The 23,757-nt window shown below is 42.3% G+C and overlaps 1 protein-coding gene and 1 long non-coding RNA gene across 3 annotated transcripts in view; one reads left to right on the top strand and one right to left on the bottom strand.

Moving 5' to 3' along the window:
- Positions 1–6,450: 6,450 nt before the first annotated feature.
- LOC113123252 (uncharacterized) lies at positions 6,451–13,902 on the top strand. The gene is made up of 6 exons (XR_003294943.2): positions 6,451–7,267; positions 10,052–10,222; positions 11,405–11,718; positions 11,806–11,864; positions 12,885–12,986; positions 13,810–13,902. It is a non-coding gene; the product is annotated as an uncharacterized LOC113123252 (long non-coding RNA).
- gdap2 (ganglioside induced differentiation associated protein 2) overlaps positions 13,398–23,757 on the bottom strand; it is a 26,771-nt gene continuing 16,411 nt past the window's right edge. For both annotated transcript variants that reach the window (XM_026295088.1, XM_026295087.1), the window contains exons 12-14: positions 21,844–21,898; positions 20,747–20,890; positions 13,398–16,338 (exon numbers count right to left, since the gene is read on the bottom strand). In XM_026295088.1, coding sequence (XP_026150873.1) covers positions 16,297–16,338; positions 20,747–20,890; positions 21,844–21,898 — 241 coding nt within the window. In that variant the 3' untranslated portion in view covers positions 13,398–16,296. The remainder of the gene's footprint in view (positions 16,339–20,746; positions 20,891–21,843; positions 21,899–23,757) is intronic.

Below are 23,757 nucleotides of genomic sequence, written 5' to 3'. Positions count from 1 at the left end.
AGAGTGTCTGTTGTTGGTTTGTTTCTTAAATACAGGTCGGCGCCTCCTCCATCAGAGAAAATGTCCGTTTCCTCCTGTTGTTTTTTCACACAGGTCATGTGTTTTCAGATGCCAGATGATTTCCAGGCTTTAGTGGAGCTGAACCTCCTCCCAGTCTTTTTTGCATTTAAAGGTGTATTGACTTTGGAGCCTCGTGTTGTGAGCACACACTGTAACGACCGATTGTTCATGCTGAATCCTTTACTGCTGGTTTTAATGTACCACAGTTTTTACTGCTCAGAGCGTCACAAAGGAAACCAAGAGCTGAGCTGTCAGCTTCTCTCAGACACACTGAAGTGTTTGGTTTCTGTTGTTTCACAAGCACAAATGCAGTGAGATGACAACTGAAGGGTGTGAGAGTTTCAGGTCTTCAACAAAACCACACTTAACACCCCAGTCCACAATGCCATGCATGCAAACACAACTCTACGCACACGCACACACACCAACGCAAGCACAAACCGCCCCCCCCCCACACGCACACACACACAGCAGTGTTTGGCCAGTTCAAACAATGCATCATTTCTGGAAAAATACTGGTACAAGTGTGCAGGGCCCAGCGTGACAATGGGGAGTTAACACACATGCCACTGGGCTCTGGAATCACCTGAACGTGTCCTTCTCTTCTCAGTTCACTGTTTTTCCCACAAACAGTCGTGTCGACGGCAGATTTTCATGATGCAGTTTTCAGCAGGTGCAGATAACTGTGCAACTCAGAGATGATGCTGCTGCTCGGTCTTTAAGAGAGCAGGAAGTCCAGGACCGTCCTGTTGTGTTTCGCATGAAAACTTTCCATTTCAGTTTGTTTAGAGAAATGTCCTTCATGTAGAAGAGCTGCAGACTTTCAAGTATTTACTCAAAAGACCTAATCCTGTATTTGATCTGAAAACTTTAAGGGTTAAGGTTTCTGACCTGGCTCCTTTGTTGGACTCTTGGCAGTCACTTCAAACGACTGTGCCAAAGTGGGTTTTGTGTATCCAGGTTCTGTGGATCTGTGTCTTTCTGTGGCACTCACATCAAGGATAAATAGATTAGTCATGTTCCCAAACGTCAACAATTTTCAATAGGTTGGTTTATTTATTTTGGCAGAAAGTGTTTCCAGTGATGATTCTGTCAAGAGAAGTTACTTTTAAAAACTCCCGCATGCAGCAGCAAATATGTTTGATAGAAATGTGATGTCCTCTTTATCAGCCTGGTGAGAAAATGATGAAAAGAAGGGTGAAGGGTCGTGAGATGTTGGATGAGAGGGGAGAGAAGAAGAAGCGACATATATCTGTCATGTCGTTCACTTCTCTTTGGTTTAGTGTGAAAGTCTGAGCAGCTTTACCTCTTTGAACCCCAAACAGTTACTGAAACGAAACCATGTGTGTGGAAGCTGAGAGGGAAATCTGTCTCTGTTGGACCAGCTAACAGCTCCTTGACCCATGACACATGACGAGCAGCCCGACGAGAAACTGGTTTTGATAGAAACTGTCAGAAACGCAAAAACGACTGGGAACCACTGGTTTATCAGTCTTTAAGAAAATACTGGGTTTTATGAACCTATTGGTTTTTGAACATCCCAAACTGAGAAGTGGCATGAAATGGAAATAATATAGTAAAGGTGCCTTTAATAAAATAAGTGGCCTGCTCTTGTTGTGTGATCTGTAAAGTCACACAATGTTCTGAACGTATGTGTGGACTGATCTCACACTTTAATTTAATATCTGCCCTGTGACCCACAGCACAGTTATTGTTTTACTGATGTTCAGGACGCACAGGACGTGGTTTGGTCAGAGAAAGAGCTCGGTCGAAGATAAGACGTCTACCTTTACTATATTTAAACCGACGACCACAACATTTTACTACGCGGCAGTCAGCTCTGCACCGTGTCAACCCACCATCCGTCCCGACCGCCTCCATACAGCCTGACTGTGGTAGAAAGACGTGGTGCTTTGTAGTTTCCCATGCTCATCTAGTGATTCTGCATGAACCATGTTTCCAACTGGAGTCCCACAGTAAATTCCGGCACAGTGTTAGATGCAGCAGCGCCTGAAGAACACCTCACACCACACGGTACAGAACACACAGCAGATGTATTTTCACCACACACGGAGCATTAATGTGACTTTATGGATAAGATTCCCCCAAAATAAAGAAAACTCAAAGGTCATGGCTGAGAGTTTCACAACGCCCACAGACTGCGTGGGACTGAACAGAGTTAGCCCGATCAGTTACCAGAACTGACTTAGCAGGGGGTGTGTTTAGTCAACAAACAGGCAGTAAATGTTCTACAGCTGCTGATCATCCACACTGGCTTGGCGGCTGAAGAGTTTGTTGCCACCAGTTAAATGGAAGCAATTTGTGTGGTAATTAACTGTGAGAGATGTTTTCATATCCTCTCCGTGTATTCGGTGGGACCGTGCAGGGTCCTCGGGTTTAGCGCAGATTAATTAGTACTTGGCTGTAGTTTCCTGAGAAAACTCATCAGCATCCGTCTGAGCGATCCAGGGCTAATGAGCTGCGGCACTGAAAGCATCTGTTTTCTGGGATGATGATTTTACTGATTATGTGTCGTGTGTGTGAGGTAGCGAGCTGCTCGTGCAGGCAGCATGTTGACAAACCTGCACGCTCACGTCTGACGTGCTGGCTGAACACTGGCTGAGCTGATGGACTCAGACCAGAGCTGGTTCAGCCCAGTTTGATTCCCTGAGCAGGACATCCCAGACCAGCCTCTGTGTCCCCTCGTGTCTTCAAGACTGTTGATCCTGTTTATGATGTTTTAGTTTCACTCATTCTTCACTCAACTTCTGTTCTGAGTCCAGTTTTCCAGTAGTTAGTATTGTTAGTGTGATGTTAGGACTTTATCATCCTCCAGAATTTAGTGTGTTGAAGTTGGTGGCAGAGACTGTTGTCTGAACACTCCCCTGTTAGTTGGACTGAGTATAAAATGAACATCAGGTTCAGATTCTTCCTTTAAACGTGTCAGCACATAATCTTTCTGCATGTTCACGGTGCTAAGCGGCTTTGTGAGCAGGAAGAAGTGGAGATATGACAGTGAGTGTGGTGCAGCACGAGCGGCTGTTCGCTCCTGACTGAAATGTGTCTATTGGTTTTCTGCATTACGAACATTATTTGCCTGAAATCTGTGTTTTTGGAAGAAATCTTCTCTCACAAATTCTATTTCCTCTGCACGACTTTGTCTCTGCTGTCCAGACACACACACGCACGCACACACACACACGCACACACTGCTTTATGTCTAAATGTCATGTTCCTGGCATTTTCTAACAATGTTATAAAGTTATTTTATGTTTTTTGCTATTACTCATAAATACACTGGGATGGATGCAGTGACTCTTAAAGGAACCAAACCTGAGTTGAGGCAGTTAATTCAGAGCTGTCCTCATATATTCATATTGGACACATGTGACACGAGGAAAAATATGTACTAGCCACATTTCTGGACTGTTGTTCGTCTGCAGGATTATAGACGTTTAAAGCCAAACGTAGAGAAAGAAAATGGTTCGGCTCAGTAACGACTAAGGCCCAGTTTAAGACAAACAGGTGAGTTTTTAAAGTTGCACTCACAGTTTACGTCTCCTATCTAATCAGCATACAGCTGCAAAGAGAAGAGTATCAAATCCCCACAAACTGAAACTCTAGATTCATCATGTGTTACCAATGAAGTTGCGGCGTTAATATGTAAAGTTCACTCCTCTGCCTCCAGGACATGACAAACACAAAACTAGAGCACAAACCTCCCTTTGGCATTTTACTGACAAGGCCTCATAGGATATGTAGGTACTGAGGTTTAACCCTGGCTCTGCCTACAAGACAAGCTGCTCAGTGTACACAAACAATAAAAAACAACAAACCGTTGTCTAAACTAATATTCTCAAATTCGTTGGTGTTTGCCAAAGGCAGAAAAAAAGATAAGAAATCAACCAAACATACTGTTACACTACATGTCCAAAAGTATGTGGACAAACAGTTCAGCAGTATGTTGTTGTTTCATTCCAAATCCATGGGCATTAATGTATTTCTATAAAAGCCTCCAGTCAAATAAAGGCTTTGCTTGCACTGTCTGAACTACCACTGTATGTTCTATTAAGATTTACCTCAACTGGATCTAAGGGCCACGAAAACAATGAAAACAACCTCAGACATAAAGTGCAGAAAAGTATGTGGACGTAGGCGTCAGAAAACGCTAAAGATAGACCTTTAACTTCTCTCCCATAAAATTGCTTTGACTGAAGTTTTGTCAGAAGCATGAAGTAGACCGTGTTTTGGATTTAAGATAATGATTGAGCTAGCTTTCTGTGTCTAGTCCGTTAGACTCATTAGTCTTCTTCTCCACAGCCTGGACTTTGACCCGTGAAGGACATAAATAAAAGTGTGAGAAGTTGAGCAGCTTGTTTAAACTGTCCACCCTTCACAAGAAACAAGCAAGCTGTGCAAACATCAGCAGACACATCCCCCAGAGGAGCGCCGCACCAAGGTCCCGAGAAACAGGTGATGGGTGGTACCCAGAGGGTGACTGACCTGTGGCTGAAACAGAGAAAGGAGAAAAAAAGCGAGAGAGAGAGAGAGAGAGCAGTCAGCATGTTTTCATGTTCCTTTCCACGCACTGGTAGTTGGTTTCCCAGAAAGACTTGCAATAAACACCTGCAGAACAGACACACACACACACACACACACCCACATCTACCTGTCAATCTATGTAAAACATACAGAGCTCACTATCTTACCACCAGCTTCTTCTTCACGTACCATGTGAGCTGTGCATCCTGCAGAGGCTGGAGCCGCATGTGTTTGGCTGGAAACGCTGAAGAACCTCAGAATCTGTCTGGTTGTATTAGTGTCCATCTCCTGTGAGCAGCTGCTGGCCAAGCACGTGTCCCTGTGCTTTTACCCTACTCTGACATGCTGCTTTCATTAAGGCCCTTTAAGATGTGGCCCTCTTCCTTCAGGCTGTCTGATCCTATTCCAGGCTATTAAGAAAAATGGGCCTTTTTCTGTGCACTCTGTCAAACACACGTCTCTCACACCCTGCACAGACTGCACAGTGAGGAGCAGAGATAAGGTAATGATCGAGCCTAAACCTTTAGGCTTTAAGTAAAAGTACAAATGCAACAAAGCAAAACGAAATCTTATTAAATAAAAGTCCACGTATTATGACCAAACAAAATGTAATAGTAGTCTACAGTAAAGCGATCCCTGTGACTAATACATGATTATATATGACACTATTAGACTGTCAGTACTGAGGTATCAACGCATCTGCTGTAGTTTACTCTCAGTCCTGTGGTTCCTAAGCTCTGGGTCAAAAGGGTCACAGGTTAAAGGTGAAGGGTCGTGAGATGTTGGATGAGAGGGGAGAGAAGAAGAAGCGACATATATCTGTCATGTCGTTCACTTCCCTTTGGTTTAGTGTGAAAGTCTGAGCAGCTTTACCTCTTTGAACCCCAAACAGTTACTGAAACGAAACCATGTGTGTGGAAGCTGAGAGGGAAATCTGTCTCTGTTGGACCAGCTAACAGCTCCTTGACCCATGACACATGACGAGCAGCCCGACGAGAAACTGGTTTTGATAGAAACTGTCAGAAACGCAAAAACGACTGGGAACCGCTGGTTTATCAGTCTTTAAGAAAATACTGGGTTTTATGAACCTATTGGTTTTTGAACATCCCAAACTGAGAAGTGGCATGAAATGGAAATAATATAGTAAAGGTGCCTTTAAAAAAATAAGTGGCCTGCTCTTGTTTTTCATTTTCATTCTGCTCAGCTCAGGTTCCAGATGAAGTTCAGACAGGAAATATGAACTGGCTGGTATCCAACAACAGTCTGTGTGACTTTCTTTTCACCTCACATTCATGCAGCTTTTTTTCTGTTTTCAGCAGCTGCATGTGAAAATACGCTAAAGTGAAACCTGACAAAGCTGAATGGTTTTCTTCTCTGGCTCTTCTGAGCTTAATCAGAAAAGTAGGTAGCGTGTGTGTCATTTTCCCCCACACACTTTGTTCATACTGTTCAACTTGTGACCTTTCAGGAAGCACATATGAAAATATAAAAGCTGCAGCAATGCAGTTTAGCTGCTGTGACGTTTTCTCTAAAGGTTGAACCCTTTTGTTTGTTTTGTCCCAGCAGGTGTCGTCCAATCAGCTGTCAGAGCCGAAACACCTGCCGTGACATCACTGACTGGAGGTTTTCTCAGGTGATAGGAAACAGGTTGGTCTTTGACCCAGTGAGTATATTAATATGTTGCTGTTTGCTGTTTATTACTAACAAGTCAATAAATCAACAATCGGAGGAGGAGTAAACTGTCGAATGTATCGGGACAGCTGGGTCATGCTGATGAGCTGATGAGCATTTGTTTTTGACGTGGGAAGACATGGCCACACCAGTTCATCAGAGAACTCAACACTGGGAGATGCACTGAAGTGTGTTCTTGAGCCATTCGCCAGGTTAAAGTAAAACCTGGTAACAGCACATCACCATCGCCAGAAAAAAACATTGTGGATTTACATAATGGAAACCAAAACCTGAACAACTGGGGACAGAATTTGCCCCAATGAATAATTTTGCATATTTCCAAATGTAAGTGATGAAGAAAAGTCCAAATGCAGCAGCATGGTCTTTGAAGACAAAGCCTGTCAGGGCTCCTCTGTGTTCAAACACCAGTCAGTAAGTTTGCTTGCTGGCTGCTGATGGGCAGGCAGACACAGTGGATCAGTGCAGAAATACACTGGTACACGTCGTGTATTCAAAGTTTTACTGAAGTACAACAGTTTTAGCATCAAAACATACTTAAAGTACCACATTAAAAATACTCCTCACTGTTGCAGCTGTTAGAGGTGCAGCTGATATTAAAGTCTGTTTTATAAAGTGTTAAATTATTTATAATAATAGTAATAACTTGAATCCATCAGGGTTTATTTGGTTTTATTTTGTATTATTAAGCTGTAGCTGTAAAGTAGCAGCTGCTAAATCAGTCTCTGACTATTGCACCACCCGGCGAGGATGATTAGGAACTAAAATCAAACACACCCACAGTGGGATCCTGGACAGGTGCATGCTGGGTCTGCAGAAACAGTCATGGCGGATCAGGTGTGGGGCAGGTGTCCTCGTTCATCCTGTCGCTTCATTCCAGGAAATAACCGCAGTTTGAGAAGCGCTGATTGACTGGAACTGGGTCTGGAACTCGGTCTGGGTCCGGGGACAGCGGAGCTCAGCGCTGCAGATTAAGGTGAGACCAAGGAGACACCCAACCTGTCGGCAGAGCGGCTCAGGTGTTCATACAGGTGTGTTTCTGCACAGCAACATGAAGCAGCTTGTGCCTGGGGGGAGTTTGCTCCTGTAGTTAAACTGTGTTTTTTAATGTTTGGTCTCATCACGTGTTGGAGTCAAAATGGTTATTAATGGATTCATGATGAAACCCCCCCCACACCTGCATGGTTCAGTCCAGTCAGTGATAAACAGGTTTTCTATGGAAGAAAACCAAGATGTCTGTACATGTGGGGGTGTATTTGGCTGCAGGTGCTGCAGGTTGATGTGTTGGAAGCTCAGGATCTGAGTGATTTTGACCGGAACCAAACTGAGACTGGCTCAGACTGCAGGTGTTCCCAGGTGACAGTGCTTAGTACGGACCAGAAACTGTGTGAGGAAGGACCAACAGTGAACCAGCAACAGGGTCATGGGTGCTCAGGGGTCACTGATGATGAGGTCGACCTACTGTAGCTTAAAGTTTGACATTTCATTCATCCTTTTGCAAACATCAGGCTCAGTTGGATGAATCCATCTGAGAGACTCAGAGGTAGACTCAGTCGGTCTGTGTAGTCCGTACACACAGTTTTTCTGTAAATGTTGTTCTCAGTTGATGGAGCAGTTATATCGGAGCTGTCAGATCAGTGTGGCTGAGTAACGTTTCCTCCTGAAATGTGCTTTTCATCTTATGTAACAGACGATTCCTTAAACACAGGTAATGGGTGTCCACACCTCAGTGACTGCTGGTTTCAACATAACAGATGTTGGGTCCTACTGTCTGACCTGATGCTCTTACTGCCTGTGTGCTGCATTCAGGTACACGCCTGGGTATCCCTATCCCTCATGTCCCTATGAGCTCCTGTGGTGTGTCTGTTTCAGACCCTGTGGTTCAGCCCAGCTCGTCCCTCTAGTGGCAGCACCTCTTCAGTATGCCGTGACCCCGTCCTGCCCCTGCAGTATTACATAGCATTCACACAGGCAGACCCCGGGCCGGCGTTGGTTTTAATGGAGCGATGCTCAGTTTGAAACTCTGCCACATTGCTGGGCTGCGATAAAAGGCAGGCTGGACAACAGAGTTGACCAAGCCGCATTCACTCACAGAGGTGCCAGCACAGAGCCGGCCGAACTCTCATCTCATGTTCCATGAAATTGTTTTGTGAGATAAAATATTGCCTCCAGATGCAGCAGAAACACTGTGTGTTTCGGATTATTTTCCATGAGTAAACTGGGTTATGAAGTGGCGCAGTGGATCGCAGTCTTCATGCTCCAGCTGGGCTCTATGGGTGGCTCTAGGGCTATTTTTGCTCCATGGGGCCGCTATTCTCCAGCCTTGGGAAAGCAGCCAGCTTATCTTGGTTCACAACTTTGGTCTAGACTGAAATATTTTAACAGAAATTGGCTGCGCTGTCATGAAATTTGGCGAGGATGACTGACTTTGAGTTTGACATTTGTGTTTCTCAGTCAAAGATCTTAAACATTTGGATAGATTGTTGTGACTGTTGCTGCTAAAGCCCAGTAAACCAATTCTAGCACCATTAGCAGCAATTATTTTGATAATTGATTGTTTTTGTTGCAAACATTCTCAAGTATCAGCTGTGAGGACTTCCTGTTTTTCCTCTCACGCTCCCATGAGTTGGAGATTCTTGGAGCTGAGTGAAGTGACTGGATGTCAGGTCATGGTCCCCACAGGACGACCCTCTGACTGACTAGTGTGAAGTCAGTGTTAGGTCTGTAAGAACCTGCTGACTCCCGGAGGGATCGCTGTAGGTAAAAGCTCAAATCTAATAAAACTGGTCTCAGGGCTTGATGATAAGAAGCATCATCATCGTCATCAGGTCGTGGTTTCAGTTCCAGTGTCTCAGCTCGCTACGACTGAAGGAGATCAACATGATAAACCTGGTCCCTGCTAAAAAAAACAAAACATGTTGGTGTTGTGACCAGTCAGCTCAAATCACCAGCTCACAGAACTGCTGGTTCTACTTGTTTGTACTTGTGCACTGGTTTCAGTGTCACCTCACTGTGCTACCCGTCAGATTTTCCTCTGGGTTTTGTGCTATGTGGACGTGTGTGTGTGTATTATTGTTCCCTTTTATAATATTGAAGCCCAGACGTCTTAGACCAATCCAGGCTTTTCTTGGAGTCACAAACACTCGAAGTGTGGTTACCAGTGGTTAGAGTGGACAAACCGCCATGTTGGACGGCTGACAGTAAATAAAATGTACAACCAAAGAGGGTGACTCATTCTCTACAGCGGCCTATGTGCTCAAATGTCATTATAAAGCACAGAAACAGCAGCAGGAGCAGAGAGGAGGACACTGGAAGGGACTCCACTAGCGTTCCCTAGGAGGTCTCATTAGCAGCTCACACGTTTTTTATGAGTTTGACCGTGATGTGGACTGAACACGCGAAACAGGTCACATAGCCTCCACATGCACTCACACTTTCCCCTGGTGCGTTGTGTACTGTTACTAATTATACTAATATTCACAGTTTTTCATTTGTGGTATCATCTGGAGGTCAGACCTGGTGTGATTGATCAAAGGATCACAGAGTCCTGTAGAAATGTGGGCTTCAGAGGGATGCTGAGACCTCACGGCTGGGACCACGTGTCGGTCATGAAGACTCTGATTGCCTCCACACATGGGTGCCGACAGTGTGGCTGAATGTTTATTATTTTTGACTTGACTACATTGCCAAAGCCTGTGTGTGTTGTTCTGCGTGCATATTGTTTGGATACGTGTGAATGCGTGAACCCTTTGCTGCACAGGCAGCCTGCAGATGAATCACCGTTGAATCAGGTATGGATGGTGCTGTTGAGTTGGAGTGAACCATGGGAAGCATCATCGTGGAAAAACCGCTGCACGTCAGTCCACGTTACAGTCGGCCTGCGCACGACGTGAGTCACCAGGATCTGGGGCTGAACGCTTCGACTGAACAGGTTTGCTTCAGTTAATTTGTGTGAGAGCAGATTAAAATGTGTTTGCTTTCTTTTTATGTAGGCTCTCCTGATGATGATTACAGAAGATCTTATGCTCCTGTGCTAATTATGAAGCATAATTTTAGCTTAGCAGAAATACTGGAAACACCAGCAGCCATAAAGCTCCATTCTTAACACGTACCCCTCATTTATTTAATTCTTAGTACTTCACAGTGGAATAGCAGTTCCTGTTTGAAAGGGGGCTGTTTCTGCCATACTGGGTTGGCTCGGGGCAATAAAATACTCATGTTTGAGGGACGTGTTTTAAGTGTATCGTATCATGTAACATCTAGGCTCAGTGTAATGGGTTCATTTTAGCTCTCTGCAGTTTAAAGTGGAGCACATAATTGTTCTCAGTCAACACATGTTCAGAATGTGACTGGGATGTTTTAGTGAAGAAATATTGGGAACAGAAGCAGAGAGCCAGTAAATAAAATCCACCAACCAGCAGTTCTGGTTCTCCAATTAACACATTCAGTTTGATTTATTTAAAAGCACAGTGCAAATTTGACATGTTTTGTTTTTATTGGGGTTTTTGTGCTGGACCAGTTCTTGGCTCTGAGCACAGACTCCAGGAAGTCAACGTGCCTGGCCAAGAAACAATGCTGCATGAAATCCCTGTGAAATCGTGACTTGCTGGTCTTAAGTGCAGATTAATCAACCAGGAAATGACAAGATCTTCGAGGTGCAGCTAGGCTGAAGTAGTTACTGCTGGACAGAGCCAGGCTGTCTCCTGCTCCCAGTCTAACTTATTTAACATAGAGTGCAGACACTGTGTAGTGGCATCACTCTTATCATCGAAATCTCTGTCACGAAGGGAATAAGTCACATCTGAAGTCACTTGGCTTCTATAAGTTTGACAATAGGTCTGATGATTAAAGTGTGTGACCCGCCTCGTTCTCCAGAGGTGACAGTCTGAGGCATGAGCTCTAGTTTCTGTGACGTCTACAGTCATTAGAGCTTCTGTGTGGTCTCCAAGTGCGTACGTGAACCTGATGATAAAGTTCGTGTATCAGTGCAGTATATTGTCACCGCAGTTAAAAATAACACCTTTTCCTCCTCAGAGTGTCATTTGAACCGTGGCCAGAGGCAGCTAATGATTTCCGCTGTTCTTCTGCTCTCCCTGCCTCTCTCTGTTTGCAGCTGCTAATCCCTGCCTGTCACAGAGGGAGATCCATAAAAGATGGATTTGCTCCTGCACTCACCTCAGCTCCTCGTTTACAGAACGGACAGAAGCATCCTCCCGGCCTCATCCCCTGCCCGGCACTTTAATCCAACTAGAACCAATGGAGAGATTAAACGGCTGAAGATGAGACGTGATGAAAGAGGGTCACAGCGGTCAGCAGGATGAGGGTGAAGAGACAGTAAACGGCGGACGTGCAGGTTGGAGGTTTTTAATCAGCACAGGGCCCACTCTGCACTTCCTGGAACATGATGCTGTTTTCTGCGGAGGGAAGGTGAGACCGGTAGGAAAAAACACTCTGAGTGCAACACCTGCTGTTTATCCTTCTTACTTACCCACTTATGTGTCTCCATCTTTCCAGGGGTCCTACAGGGAAAACACACCCAAGGACTCTGGATGTGATGCATCTGCTCTCTGCAGGTAAATTACAGTTATCAGTTTGTACACCAGACATGCATTTACTCAGGTCACTTACATCTGTGTTTTTAAAAGGAGCATTTTATTATATGCACACGTCATAAGGACACACATGCAAAAACATGTTGAATAGAGGAAAATATTTGTGTCGACCAATCACTTCAACAAACTGATGCTGATCTGTGCAGCCTGAAAACTATTAAAAATACATCAGTGAGCCCCAGTGTTGACATGCTCCTTCATTACAATGAAAACAGCCACCACAGGTTATCATCAGTCAGTCCTGGAAATATCACTGTAGCACTAAATATGTATTAATTCGCAGCTAAAAGTAGTCCCCAACAATCAATGTTTAGCAACCACTGAGCCCTTTTAAGAAAAATTAGGATAATACATTTCTGGGCCATGTTTTTTTAAAGATTTACAGTTTAAGTAGGAATGAATACTCTTGGGGCTTAGTGCTACAGACAGGCTGGAAAGTTAGTAAGCCTCAATTCAAGACATGGACTGACACGGCTCATTTTGGTTCTTTCATGGGATTTCTTTACAGCAGTAAATATACAGAATAAAAAACCTGATCCAGATTAATGTTGTGCTCAGGCCACAAAGCTTGAGCAGCCTGTTTTCCCGTGTAGCCACTTAGCGTACGAGCTTGTAAAAGCCATGATGCTGCGTCATGTACAACGTTATTTAAAGCAAATGCACGACCCAGAATCCCAAACAGGGATTCCCAAAAACAAAATACTTGAATAGTTAAATTTTATTCTACGTTAAGTTAAATCTATTTTGTTCTTACATGTATTATATTTTAAAATTAGCTCCACTTTGGCTATCACATTAATGCATCTTGACATATTGTGTTGCATTTGTGATTTATATAGTACTAATGTGTGTATAATGCCTGCTTTTAATACTTTAAGGGTACTTTTTGCTGATAAGACTTATTTACTTTAAATAACTCATGTTTACTCATGTAAAACCTGATAGCCATACTAAGACTCTTTGTGTTTCTGGTGTTCTCAGGTGGCGTCTCCTGGTCATGATTATGAAGTGAATCACTTGGACTTAAAACAGAATGAAAACCTGTGATAAACACTTGGATATTTAACTCACTGCATTTAAAAGGTAAGAAGAGATGATACTAAGTTAGTTTAACTTTCTCACTTGAATCTATTGTAAGAAAGTTTTGGATTTTAGCTTCAGCCAAACAGAAGCTGGAAGATACCAATTCACTGCCTTCCCTGACTCCACCCTCATCTGAGATGGTATCTTCCAGCTTCTGAATGGCTGGACACACCTGATTGGCTGCCCACCCCTGCAGTACAGTCAAACTTCCCACCTAGATTAAATATTGGCTGCAGATGATAGAAAACTACAAAGGGAAAACACAATCTAAATATTTACTCTTAGTCAACACACTTTGTTAATGCATGATTTTATTAGCTTTATTGACTTTGTGTAATTCTCCCACAACACAAGCAAGTCTTTTCTAAAAGGACAGTCAGAGCCTTCGGTTGTTAAATATGGAAACTGAAAAACACTTTTACAAAATTATTTTAATCAGAGTGTAAAGTAAAAGTTTCAACAGTACAAGAAGTGTGAACCCAACAGAGTGTCAAAAACTACTGACAATTGATCACCGTGAACTCATAAAAAATAAAGATAATATACATTTCCATTGGCTCATTGATATACATTCTGACATAATCACAGTCCTAACAGTTTCTGCTTCACTGATCTGCAGCCAGTTTTCTAGTTGTTTACTCATAATGGAGATAAAACACCATTTCTTCAATGCACCATAGTTATATTAGTGACAACATGAACATTTCTCTGTTTTCAAATGTTTATTTTTATCAAAGCATGATGGGAATTTTGTCAGCAGAAGTGAGTTTACCAGTCGACTGAAGATCCTCCTCCTTTTTGGCTGCTGGTCTTTTCTTAACAGGGGTATCGACTACTACTGGTTTTTAAAACGAACAACAACAAACACTGAAATGTCATCTCCTCCCTGGGACGAGTCTGCAAAACCCCAAACCATGTAAGTTACAATTTAAGATGCCTCAAAGGTTTCGGTCTGTCCTCTGTAGGACAGCGTCACAGACTTGTCTGACCGTGCAGACATGTTTCTGTGAGAGTGTTTTGGACTCATTTTTTGCAAGAGCCTGCTTTTTGTTAACAGCACTGATTTAAGGATGCAGGTGCAGACTCCTGACACTTTGACACAGGCAGGATTAGGTGAAGACAGAACTAGGCGACAAACAACAGTGACAGGTGTTAGTTTCGATGTGAACGTGAGATTGTGATGAGGTACCAGAGAGGTGGTGTTTGCTGCATGATGACTGCTCGAGACAATCAGGAATGATTTTTAGTACATTTGATTTACCAATGTCCTGAGAGTAAACCCACTTCTCTGCTAGTCCAAGTTAAATCCAACTACTTGTGAGATCTGAAAAAACAAACTGTACAAATAAATTAGGAAACTAGTGACTGACCAAAAAAAAAAAAAAAAAAAAAGCTCACTGGCCAGGGAAGAGGAAAAATGCAGAAATGCAGTATTTCTGCTCTTCTTCCTTTTTTGGCCTGTAAACTCAAAGTGATGCTTAGCCAGAGTCAGACATGAACAGCTCAACCAAAGTGTGAATACCGAAGGAAACAGAGCAGCTAAAAAAACAGCGAGTCACAAAACAGAAATCTTAATTAAAAGACAGCTCGGAGGAAAAGACATGAGGTTAGTGCAGTGGTGTTTGTAAAATGCTTCTGCAGCCAGAAAAGGAGATTTAGCTCGACAAAGATTGATTATACAAAAACTAGCCTTGGACTTCCTGACTGACAGCTCCATAATTAGGACCATGACCAGTTTTGATTATTTTTTATTTTTAATTAACTTCATCTTGTTTGTGTGACCAAGTTACACTATAGAGCAGAGTCTGATGAATGAATGACGCAAATGATTAATCAAATGTAAAGTAAAAAAACAAACAAACACATGTTGCAGATAAATTGATTGTTTCAGTGCTACTTTTAACAAGGGTTAGTGACACACAGGTCAAAAGGTTGGTAGCTCATACACTTGGTGTACCTAATAAACCGGCAACTAAGGTAAAGCTGAGACGGTGTGATCCGACAGTCCTGCAGTGAATCCTCCTTCATGAAGGTGATGATCGGTTTGTGTTCAGACTGATTTACCTGTGTCGTGTTTTTGGAGTCTGTAGTTTGTGCGAAAACATGACACGGGTGAATCAGCAGCTCTGAAACAGTCTGAACACAAACCAGTCATCACCCTCATGAAGGAGGATTCACTGCAGGACTGTCGGATCACACCGTCTCAGCTTTACCTTGGTGTACCTAATAAACTGAACATGTATTCTGTATTTTCTCAGGTAATCAGTGATTTGTGCACACAGCATTTGTCTAAGCTGATGGCTATCAGGCTGCAGTTGAGTAAAATTAGCATCATTTCCTCTACTACTTGCTTGGTGTACCTAATATACTGGCAACTGAGTTGTGCCATGTTAACAAAGCAACTTACGCTGCTAACACTTAGCAAGGACTTCCAACAATTCCTGAAAATCATTTCGATCCTACACAGCCAAGAGGTAGATGAGAAGAGGGAAACCACTCTCACATCGGTGTGTTAAATATATTTTGGCTCATCACGTCGTTGCAGCTTCATATTTAGTGTGGAAATATGAGTGGTATCAATTTTCTCACCTGTCTCACGCAACAAACTAAACGAGTGTATTTCCCCAAACAATTTCCTTCAGTTCCTAATTGAATAAATGTAGTTTTGTGATAACTAGTTAACTAACGAACTGCAGACATTAGCTGCTGCACATGGACCAGTGTTTGTGTCAAAGAAAAGACCCCAGTGTGATTGGAGACGTTGTTAAAACGTAACTGGTGGGAAAATTCTTCTGAAAAATCTAAAATGCAGCACTAGTCTTTACTTGATGTGGAGTCCAGCATATAATGGTAGAGAAGGGAACGATGTGGAGATCAAGACAGAGGTCATCTTCCAGCATTTGAAAAGTCTAGGCTCTGAGACATGGGTGAGGACGTCTGATATGACCACAGATGGAAAAGGCTTTGAGCAGTTGTCAGGCTTGACATGATATTTCATATTTAGGGATGTTTGAGGAAACTGCTGAGTAAGAACTCCTGGTCTAAGGCATAATCCAGAAACCATAGCAGATCCACAAATAGTCTGTGGTGAGTGAGAGTGACCGCTCGCTGGGCCAAACGCTGCTGAATGTGGGCTCCCACTGTTACTTTTGTCCTCTGGTGGACAGAACAAAAGGAGAGTTTCCCCCATTATGGTTCAGCCTTGAGGAGGAGGTGAGGAGGTCAGACCACTCGGCAACATGACGTCCGTAAAGGGCTTCCATTAGACACCAATGCGTCACCCCAGCATAGAGGTCCGACTCGTCTCCTGTCACAGACCGGAAGACTCGGAGGAATGGTAGGCTCCATTCACCTGAGCCAGAGGGGGAAAAAAAAAACCTATAGGTTAACACTGAGTGTAGGAAACAGTTGGTAAATCATGTAGTCAGTGTAGTATACAACCTGTGCAAAATCTACGTAAGATTAATTTGGGACAGACGCAACAAAGGCTGGAAAAGTAAGTGGTACTAACGAGGAAGAGCTGGAAGAAGATTTTACAACTAATTAGGTTAATTTGGCAACAGGTCAGTAAATTAAAGGAGCAGTCCGGTTGTTTTCTATATGAACAGTATTTTCAACACTAAGCCCAACAGTGAAGTGCCTCTGCTCAGCTGGATTAAACCTCAGTTGTTGTAAAAATAATTCAAACACATCAGGCTGTAAGTTTTTACAGCGTCTGTAACACAGCAGAGATGCCTCGTGTTTACCTCAGACACTGTAGAACCTTAGGGCTCTTCAGAGTGACATTTGTTCTTTGTAATGAAGACACATGTGTCCCAGTGCTGCTGTGTGTTTCACTGATGTGCTTTTAAACAGACGACTAACCCAGTCCATGCTGGGCACTGCCGAACTGGGTTTAGTCTCTGAGGGAAGTGTTGAAAATATCAAAACAGTAAATGACTGGACTTATTCTTTAAGTCCATCTGCAGCAAGTCATAAAACAGGGAGGCCTCATAATAAAGAGTTGTTACACAAAAGGAAAGTTAGAATTTAAAGCCTGTCTTCTAAGTTTCCAGTTTATTAGGTACACCTAGCTAAATCTAATGAGGTCCAATTATAACTGACAGGAATGAAAGATGGTCGTTATATAAACGGTTTTCTCAGAAAGGTGTTTCTGTTATTTAGCTTATCCTCATTAGAAATGGGGTGGACAAAATAATAGAAACACCTGTGGGCATAATAAAAGATCAAAAACCTAAGAAACTAGCTGTGTATGAGCTTCTTTTATTTGTGAATTTACAGTAACAGAATCAGCAGAGAACATGCTATTGCTCTCTGGGCTGATGAGTAACAAAAACGAGCCGGCGGTAACATACTTTGTCTCCCACAGGTTAACAATTTGTGACGGTCGGACCTGAGGGACGTGGAGGACTCACAAGTGCGAGTCAGCTGCACTCAGCTCACAAACTAACCAAGGACTGGACACGGACGCATCAGCCTGGCAAACTTGTAACTGCATTCCCACACGAAATTTGAAAGAAGAAATATGGGTGAGAGTGTGTTTTTGGGTGTGCTGAGTCAAACAAGTTCTGTGCATGAGAAACACGTCTCCCTGCTCTGGCTTGCAGCTGCAGTTATAATAGCAAACTGGCTGCGTCTTTTTGCAGTGTTGCAATGAAACAATTTCCTCAGATTTTGGCAAACCCCAATTATAAAAGCCTGCCATTTATCATAAGACATGACAGAATAATCGGTCAGTTGTGACAGATCAGAAAACGCTCACAGGTGCTAAACACAAACAATTCGTGTAAACTTTTTTTCACTTTGGCTCAACCTGTCTGCGTAATCGCTCCTCTAGGTGATTTCTTCTCCTGTACTGCTGTAAGAGTGTCACCATGCCAGGCAAACTGACTGACTCCAGGCAAACATGTTATGAAATAAAATAAATTAATAAAGCAAGAAGTGGGAATGGCTGGTTTACCTTTCTATTCTTGGATAAAACATCATCTCAGAGTTTTGTACCTTTTTAATGGGAGGAAGCCGACTGTAGTTTTATCTTTTCAATGCACTTTCCAGAAAAGCAACTATTACAGAAAAGCTCAAAGATGATTCACGCTCATCTCTTCTCTCACACTACTAATCAACGAAATGTGTAATACGAGCAGTGAAAATGAACTGAAACGGTAAAACAATGAACTGAAATGAAGTATAAAACTCTAACACATGCTGTTATAAAAATATGAATTATATCTACTTTAGGTTGTTAAAATCATCTCATTAAATTCTTTCAGTCTGAATTAAATACACTGATCTGCCAATTTCAAAAATCAGGTACACACAGCTACAACTAATACAGTCTAATACAACAGTCCTGTCATTATAACACAGTGCAATAGACTACAGCCTCCAAAACGATCACACAGCTGAATCAACACCTCCCTAAAACAGTTTCAACAAAAACGGAGCATTATTGCCAATGGTCTGTGCACACAGCTTGTGTCTAATGTGGCGTGTGTATTGTAAGCATTTCTCCTATCAGGCCTACATTATGGGGAACAAAAAGCATTAACATTTCCCAGACTCCCTGAGCACTGTACTGTGATATAGACCAGCAGAGAAAACAACTTCTGGGTGACAGCAAGTTTTTGATATGAACATTATAGCCCAGTTCATCCCTGCTGTTCATATTAAATCCCCCCCCAAAAAAAACCTGAGGATCAAATTACAAATAGGTTCCAGATAAGGAAGCGGCAAGGGCCTAAGACATTAGCAGTGGGAGTGAAGCATCTCGAGACTACAGAGACGAACTCTAAACAACATCTGGCTACAAAACAATGACCCTACAGTACATACAGGATTGTTTGTTTCCGCTCTGAACTCCAACAGGTTTGGATTTGAACTCAGTGACTTTAAGCGCCGACTCTGATCAGATAAACTGTGTAGGAACTGTCACCCTTTCTATACAAACCCAATAGAGAGCTACCTTATGTCTCCTTTAATAGTCTACCTTAAAAATCTGCACTAACATTTTATATGAAGTCCAATCCACAGACTTACATGAAAAACATTCCCCCAACACTTTCTGTCTGCAGGTTATAGCTTCTCCTGGTTTTACCGTTATTACCAACACAGGTAGGTACTATAACCAACCTGCCTACACTCCCTGAGTTTAACAGACTCAAACCGAAACTCCAACTAAATGTTCTGTAATCTCCAACTGAGAGGATCTAACAGACAAACAGGTGCAACCTTTAGCTCTATCTGTCATAACATTACCAAACAGACACTACACTTGAATTTCTCAGTTGGATAAGATTTACTCAGTGGATCAAAGTCCAATCCAATCTTAAGTCTGGTGGGGCGTCATCCAAAAAAGACATTAGGACGAGTACCACTATTCCAAATCACATAAAACCTGCATCCTGGAGCTAACTCACAATAGCAGCACGACGATGGAGCCTTGTGTGGTTTTTTTGCACATTGGCCCATGTGCAGTCCAAGTGACTAAAGCTTTTCATTTCAAAGAAGCTGGTACCAGACAAGTCCACCCCCCCCCCCTTAAGAGTAAATTGCAACAGACTGGACAGGCAAACTTTGCCTAATGCTGTATGTGGTTCCCACAGTGCAGCTTTCACTATTTTTGAACTGGCCTGACATTTTGTTTCAAGTATTTTCATGGAACGATGCATCAAACCAAAACACAAAATGACCAAATACCTCTCAGCTCTCATCAAGACACAACATCCAAGGAAGGAAAAAACACATGCGTGTACCTTTCATTGGCCAAACACAAAGCATGAACCCACACTCAAACTACAGAGTGCAATGCCAGCGATGTCTTTACTACATCTTTTTTTATACAAAACCAAACATGAAGATCAGCCTCTGATATGTTTCTTTTCTAAACATCTGGCTCACAGTCAGAACAGTCACAGGCCTGTTTGGTGGAGTATAGACTTAATTCTGCCCTGCAACATTTTCTAAACACAAGCCTAAAGCTGGAAAAGCTGTTTTCTGTTTTCAAAGCTATTGAACCTTGTACCTTCTAATCAGGTCCCAACTTAAAAAAAAAAAAAAAAAAAAAAGCAATCAACACAGAGCATCCCAGACAACATCACTTTAAGTTTGTACGCCAAGTGATTAATAAGTGTAATTTCTTAAATGCACATGGCAAGTCATTAGCTGATTGTTACTCCATAGCCCTTTCTCTGGTTTACATCATGTAAGACAAAAAAAACATCAAGTGGAGATGAATGAACTGTTTTCTCTCATTCTGTCTCTGCTTTTCCTCTTTCAAAAAGAGTTGATAAATGGTGATCTGAATAAACAACACACACACACGCACAAAACACATCTGAGTGTTTAGATTTGGTGAGGAGATCAGTGGAAGTTCGGCTTTCACTGAAACACAATGAGCCAGAGAGCAGCTATGAAGCTATGTGGCCTGTAGCTCTGCCATGCAGATGCAAGACTGATAAGAACTAACAAAAGGGGGTTGAAAACACAAACACTCAGCTATAATCAAAGGAAACCCATCACACAGTACTAAAAAAAAAAAACAAAACAAGCGATTTATCTTAAGCTCTGCCCGAACTGGAAGACTATCACAGAGACGCTGTTTATACAACAGGCTGTTCTCATCATGACCGCAACCATAATATGAAGTGTTTCTGTTTATCGTGTCATTAAACCAATGTGAAGAGATCAGAGAATTAAATACAAAATGAAAACTTTCACCACAGCAACATCGGCGTGCGTCTGTTTGCGATGACAGCACTTACCCGGGCGTCGTACTCCAGGACGAACGGCGGGATGTCGATCTGCTCAGGTTTGACGCAGGTGAAGAGTTGCCGCAGGCTGTCCAGGTATCGGACCTTGTCCTTCAGCCCCGACACGGTGAAGGTGGTGAAGAACCATGTTGAGGCCTGGAATGAGTTGTGAGAAATGGAAAACCAAGGAAACAAATAACATTAGATTTGCCACTGGCATTTGATCTTGATTTTATATTACAAAGATATTAATCTTGCTGTAACGAGAACAAAATTGAACAACGCTCTAATGCAGACAACAGAACTAAATTACTACTAATGAAACTTTAATGATCCCAAAGGGGAAATTTGGCCATTGAAGCAGAAAGTACTGTAGTTCCAGTAAACAATAAAGACACAGACATAAACCAGAAAGCACTTAAAAGCTACAGATCTCCGCCAAGACTGCACAATTCTTGGGACTATTTTAATAACTGAAAATATGAAGACGTTTTGATTTTGCAGCTGGATGAGAAATGGCATCTAAATTCACAGCATAGTAGATAATCACACTGATTTTTGGATAATGTCTCATCGTGGAAACATTAGCTCTTTGTCCAGAATAAAATTGTGATGAGTGTGATTGCTGAGCTGTTTAAAATGATAATGTGGTTGTAGCAGGCACATTTTGCAGGGTTAGCGTTTCTCTTATTGCGATTGCACAATGTATTCAAGAATAATGGTAAGTTCTGCCAACAGGACCCAATTAGAAAAACCTTAAAAGTGTGGCCAAACAGTATGAAATATGAACGAATAATTGTATTTTCATCAAGGTCATCAAAACAAAGCGGCCAAATTTGGTGGAACGTTTGTAACAATGAAGTGTTTGTTTATTTTATTTAATTAATTTAAGTCTAAGAAATGATTTTGCAGTTCACATTATAGGAGTTATGAGCTAAAACATACTGTAAATGAAGTGTGGTGTATGTCACCAACCACTAGCAACACTTCTGCAAGAAATTTTAACATCTTGGTACTTGTTGGCATAAAGTTCATACACCGATATGATCCTCCAGGCCTGTATATGCAGCTCTGTTGACATTGAAAACTGCAGTACGACCTGATCTTACCTTGGAGCGAAACGTTGGATGTACGAAGTAGAAGGCCTTTAAGTTCTTCTTAAATCTGCAAAACATAAAACCGACAATGATTCACTATTTCTTAAATAACAGGAAAGAAAAACTTAAGTGTAAATTGACCGTGACAGAGATGACACAGGATTAATTCTCCGAAAGAACAGACGACATATATTTAGCTGGGCAACTCAGCCCGACAGCTCCAGACCAACCATCAGCATGGAAACGTTTACTGCATAGACGAACACAAAACTCCTTCAGCTTCTCATGCAGCCTTGACACACTTTGCACTGGAGGGTGCTGGAGGCCAGTGTAACAAATAATGACTAACTTTGTATAGATCAGTTCTTAATAGACAGAAAAACATATGCAGCCGTAGGTCCCGTGTGACGTTTGTCTTTTAGGAAGTGCGGGTATTTTTTCTCGTCTGTTCAACAATGACACTACTTTGTCATTTGTCAAGTATCCTGTTATGTTTCTGCCAAATCAATACAAATGTAGGAGGCACATCAATTACCAGATGTGTCAACGTTGGAGGAAATTCTGACTGAACATTTTCTTTACTGTCCATAAACGTTAAGATGTGCACAGCTGGTTTAGGAGTTTTAATAACGAAAATACATTTGAATGAACTGACTTTAAAGAGCTGTGTCCTCAACAGGAATGAACAGGCTTTGGAGATGTCTGAAAGCATTTAAAGACAAACTAAAGCAGGTTTATCCAATAAGTACAGCAAATTGAAAAGATTCCATGATTTGGATGCAGGTTGAATCACTGCTGTCACATCATTTAGTCAGAGAGGAGCAAAACCAAAAATATGTAAATGACATGAGCTATTAGAGTGATAGCTGGTGACTAACTCATGGCTCTACTAAGGAATTTTGGCATTTTAAGATTAGATCAGATTTAACTTGTCCATAAAAAAAACATATCTGTGGCATGAAGGTGGCGATATAATAGGTGGTGACACCCAGAATGAGGGAACAGGCATTAAACCCTGATGGAAGTAAGCATTTGTGTTGCTGTTCAACTATTTTTCATCACTTGACTGAATTCTGAGCAACCTCACAGGTGCTGAGCCATTACTTTCATTTAGAGATCAGTTTTTACTGCATGTGATCAAACCATTAACCACGATTCAATCTGAATGTAACCAATGTCAGCTCACAGTGCTATTATTCATCTCCAGACAGATGACTGTCAACAGCACAGTGTCATTTTGACCTGACAGCAGTGTGATTTGGGATGACAGTGTCTTTGGTTTGAAGTTTTATCCAGTAAAAAGTTCAAAATTTCAACAAGTAAATAATGGATGGTCCTGAAAACGCGTAAGGACAGACTTAGCACAGCACAGCGCTACGCTCCACTGATCGGGACTAATCACATCTCAGAAGTCCTGAAGTTTCCCTAAGGGTGAGCCCAAGAAACCCATTTTGGTCACTTTGTCAACTTGTCTCCATGATCTCATACCCTGAGCTCATGGTCAGAGGTGGAACAAAAACTTCACCTTCAGACAAAACTACCACAACAGGCTTGACGGTCTCGCACACCCAACCATTGCTCACGAAAAGGACGCATCCGGCTCCGTCATTATGTGGCAGAGTCATGAACCAAGAACTGGAGGTGCTGACCATCAACCTAACCACTTCTACATTGGCTGCAAAGTGCCCCAGAGTGTACTGGACCACATGGTTGAAATGAAACAAGAAAACCACATAATTAGCAAAAAGCACAGATGCAGTCCTGAGGTCACCAAAACCGTATGAGCCAGTTAAACCAGTTATTTCCTAATAACGGATGCAAACCCTCTGACTACGTTTGGAAGTTGGCGTTTTGCATTCTTTTCAGTCCTTTTTCCACCCCCTCATTTGTAACAGTTTGCATTGTCATGCCAGGCTCATAGTGGTT

The sequence above is a fragment of the Mastacembelus armatus genome, chromosome 21, assembly GCF_900324485.2.
Source record: "Mastacembelus armatus chromosome 21, fMasArm1.2, whole genome shotgun sequence".
Classification (NCBI taxonomy): domain Eukaryota; kingdom Metazoa; phylum Chordata; class Actinopteri; order Synbranchiformes; family Mastacembelidae; genus Mastacembelus; species Mastacembelus armatus.
The sequence above is the reverse complement of the archived record's forward strand: the minus strand, read 5'-3'. Positions and strand labels throughout refer to the sequence as shown.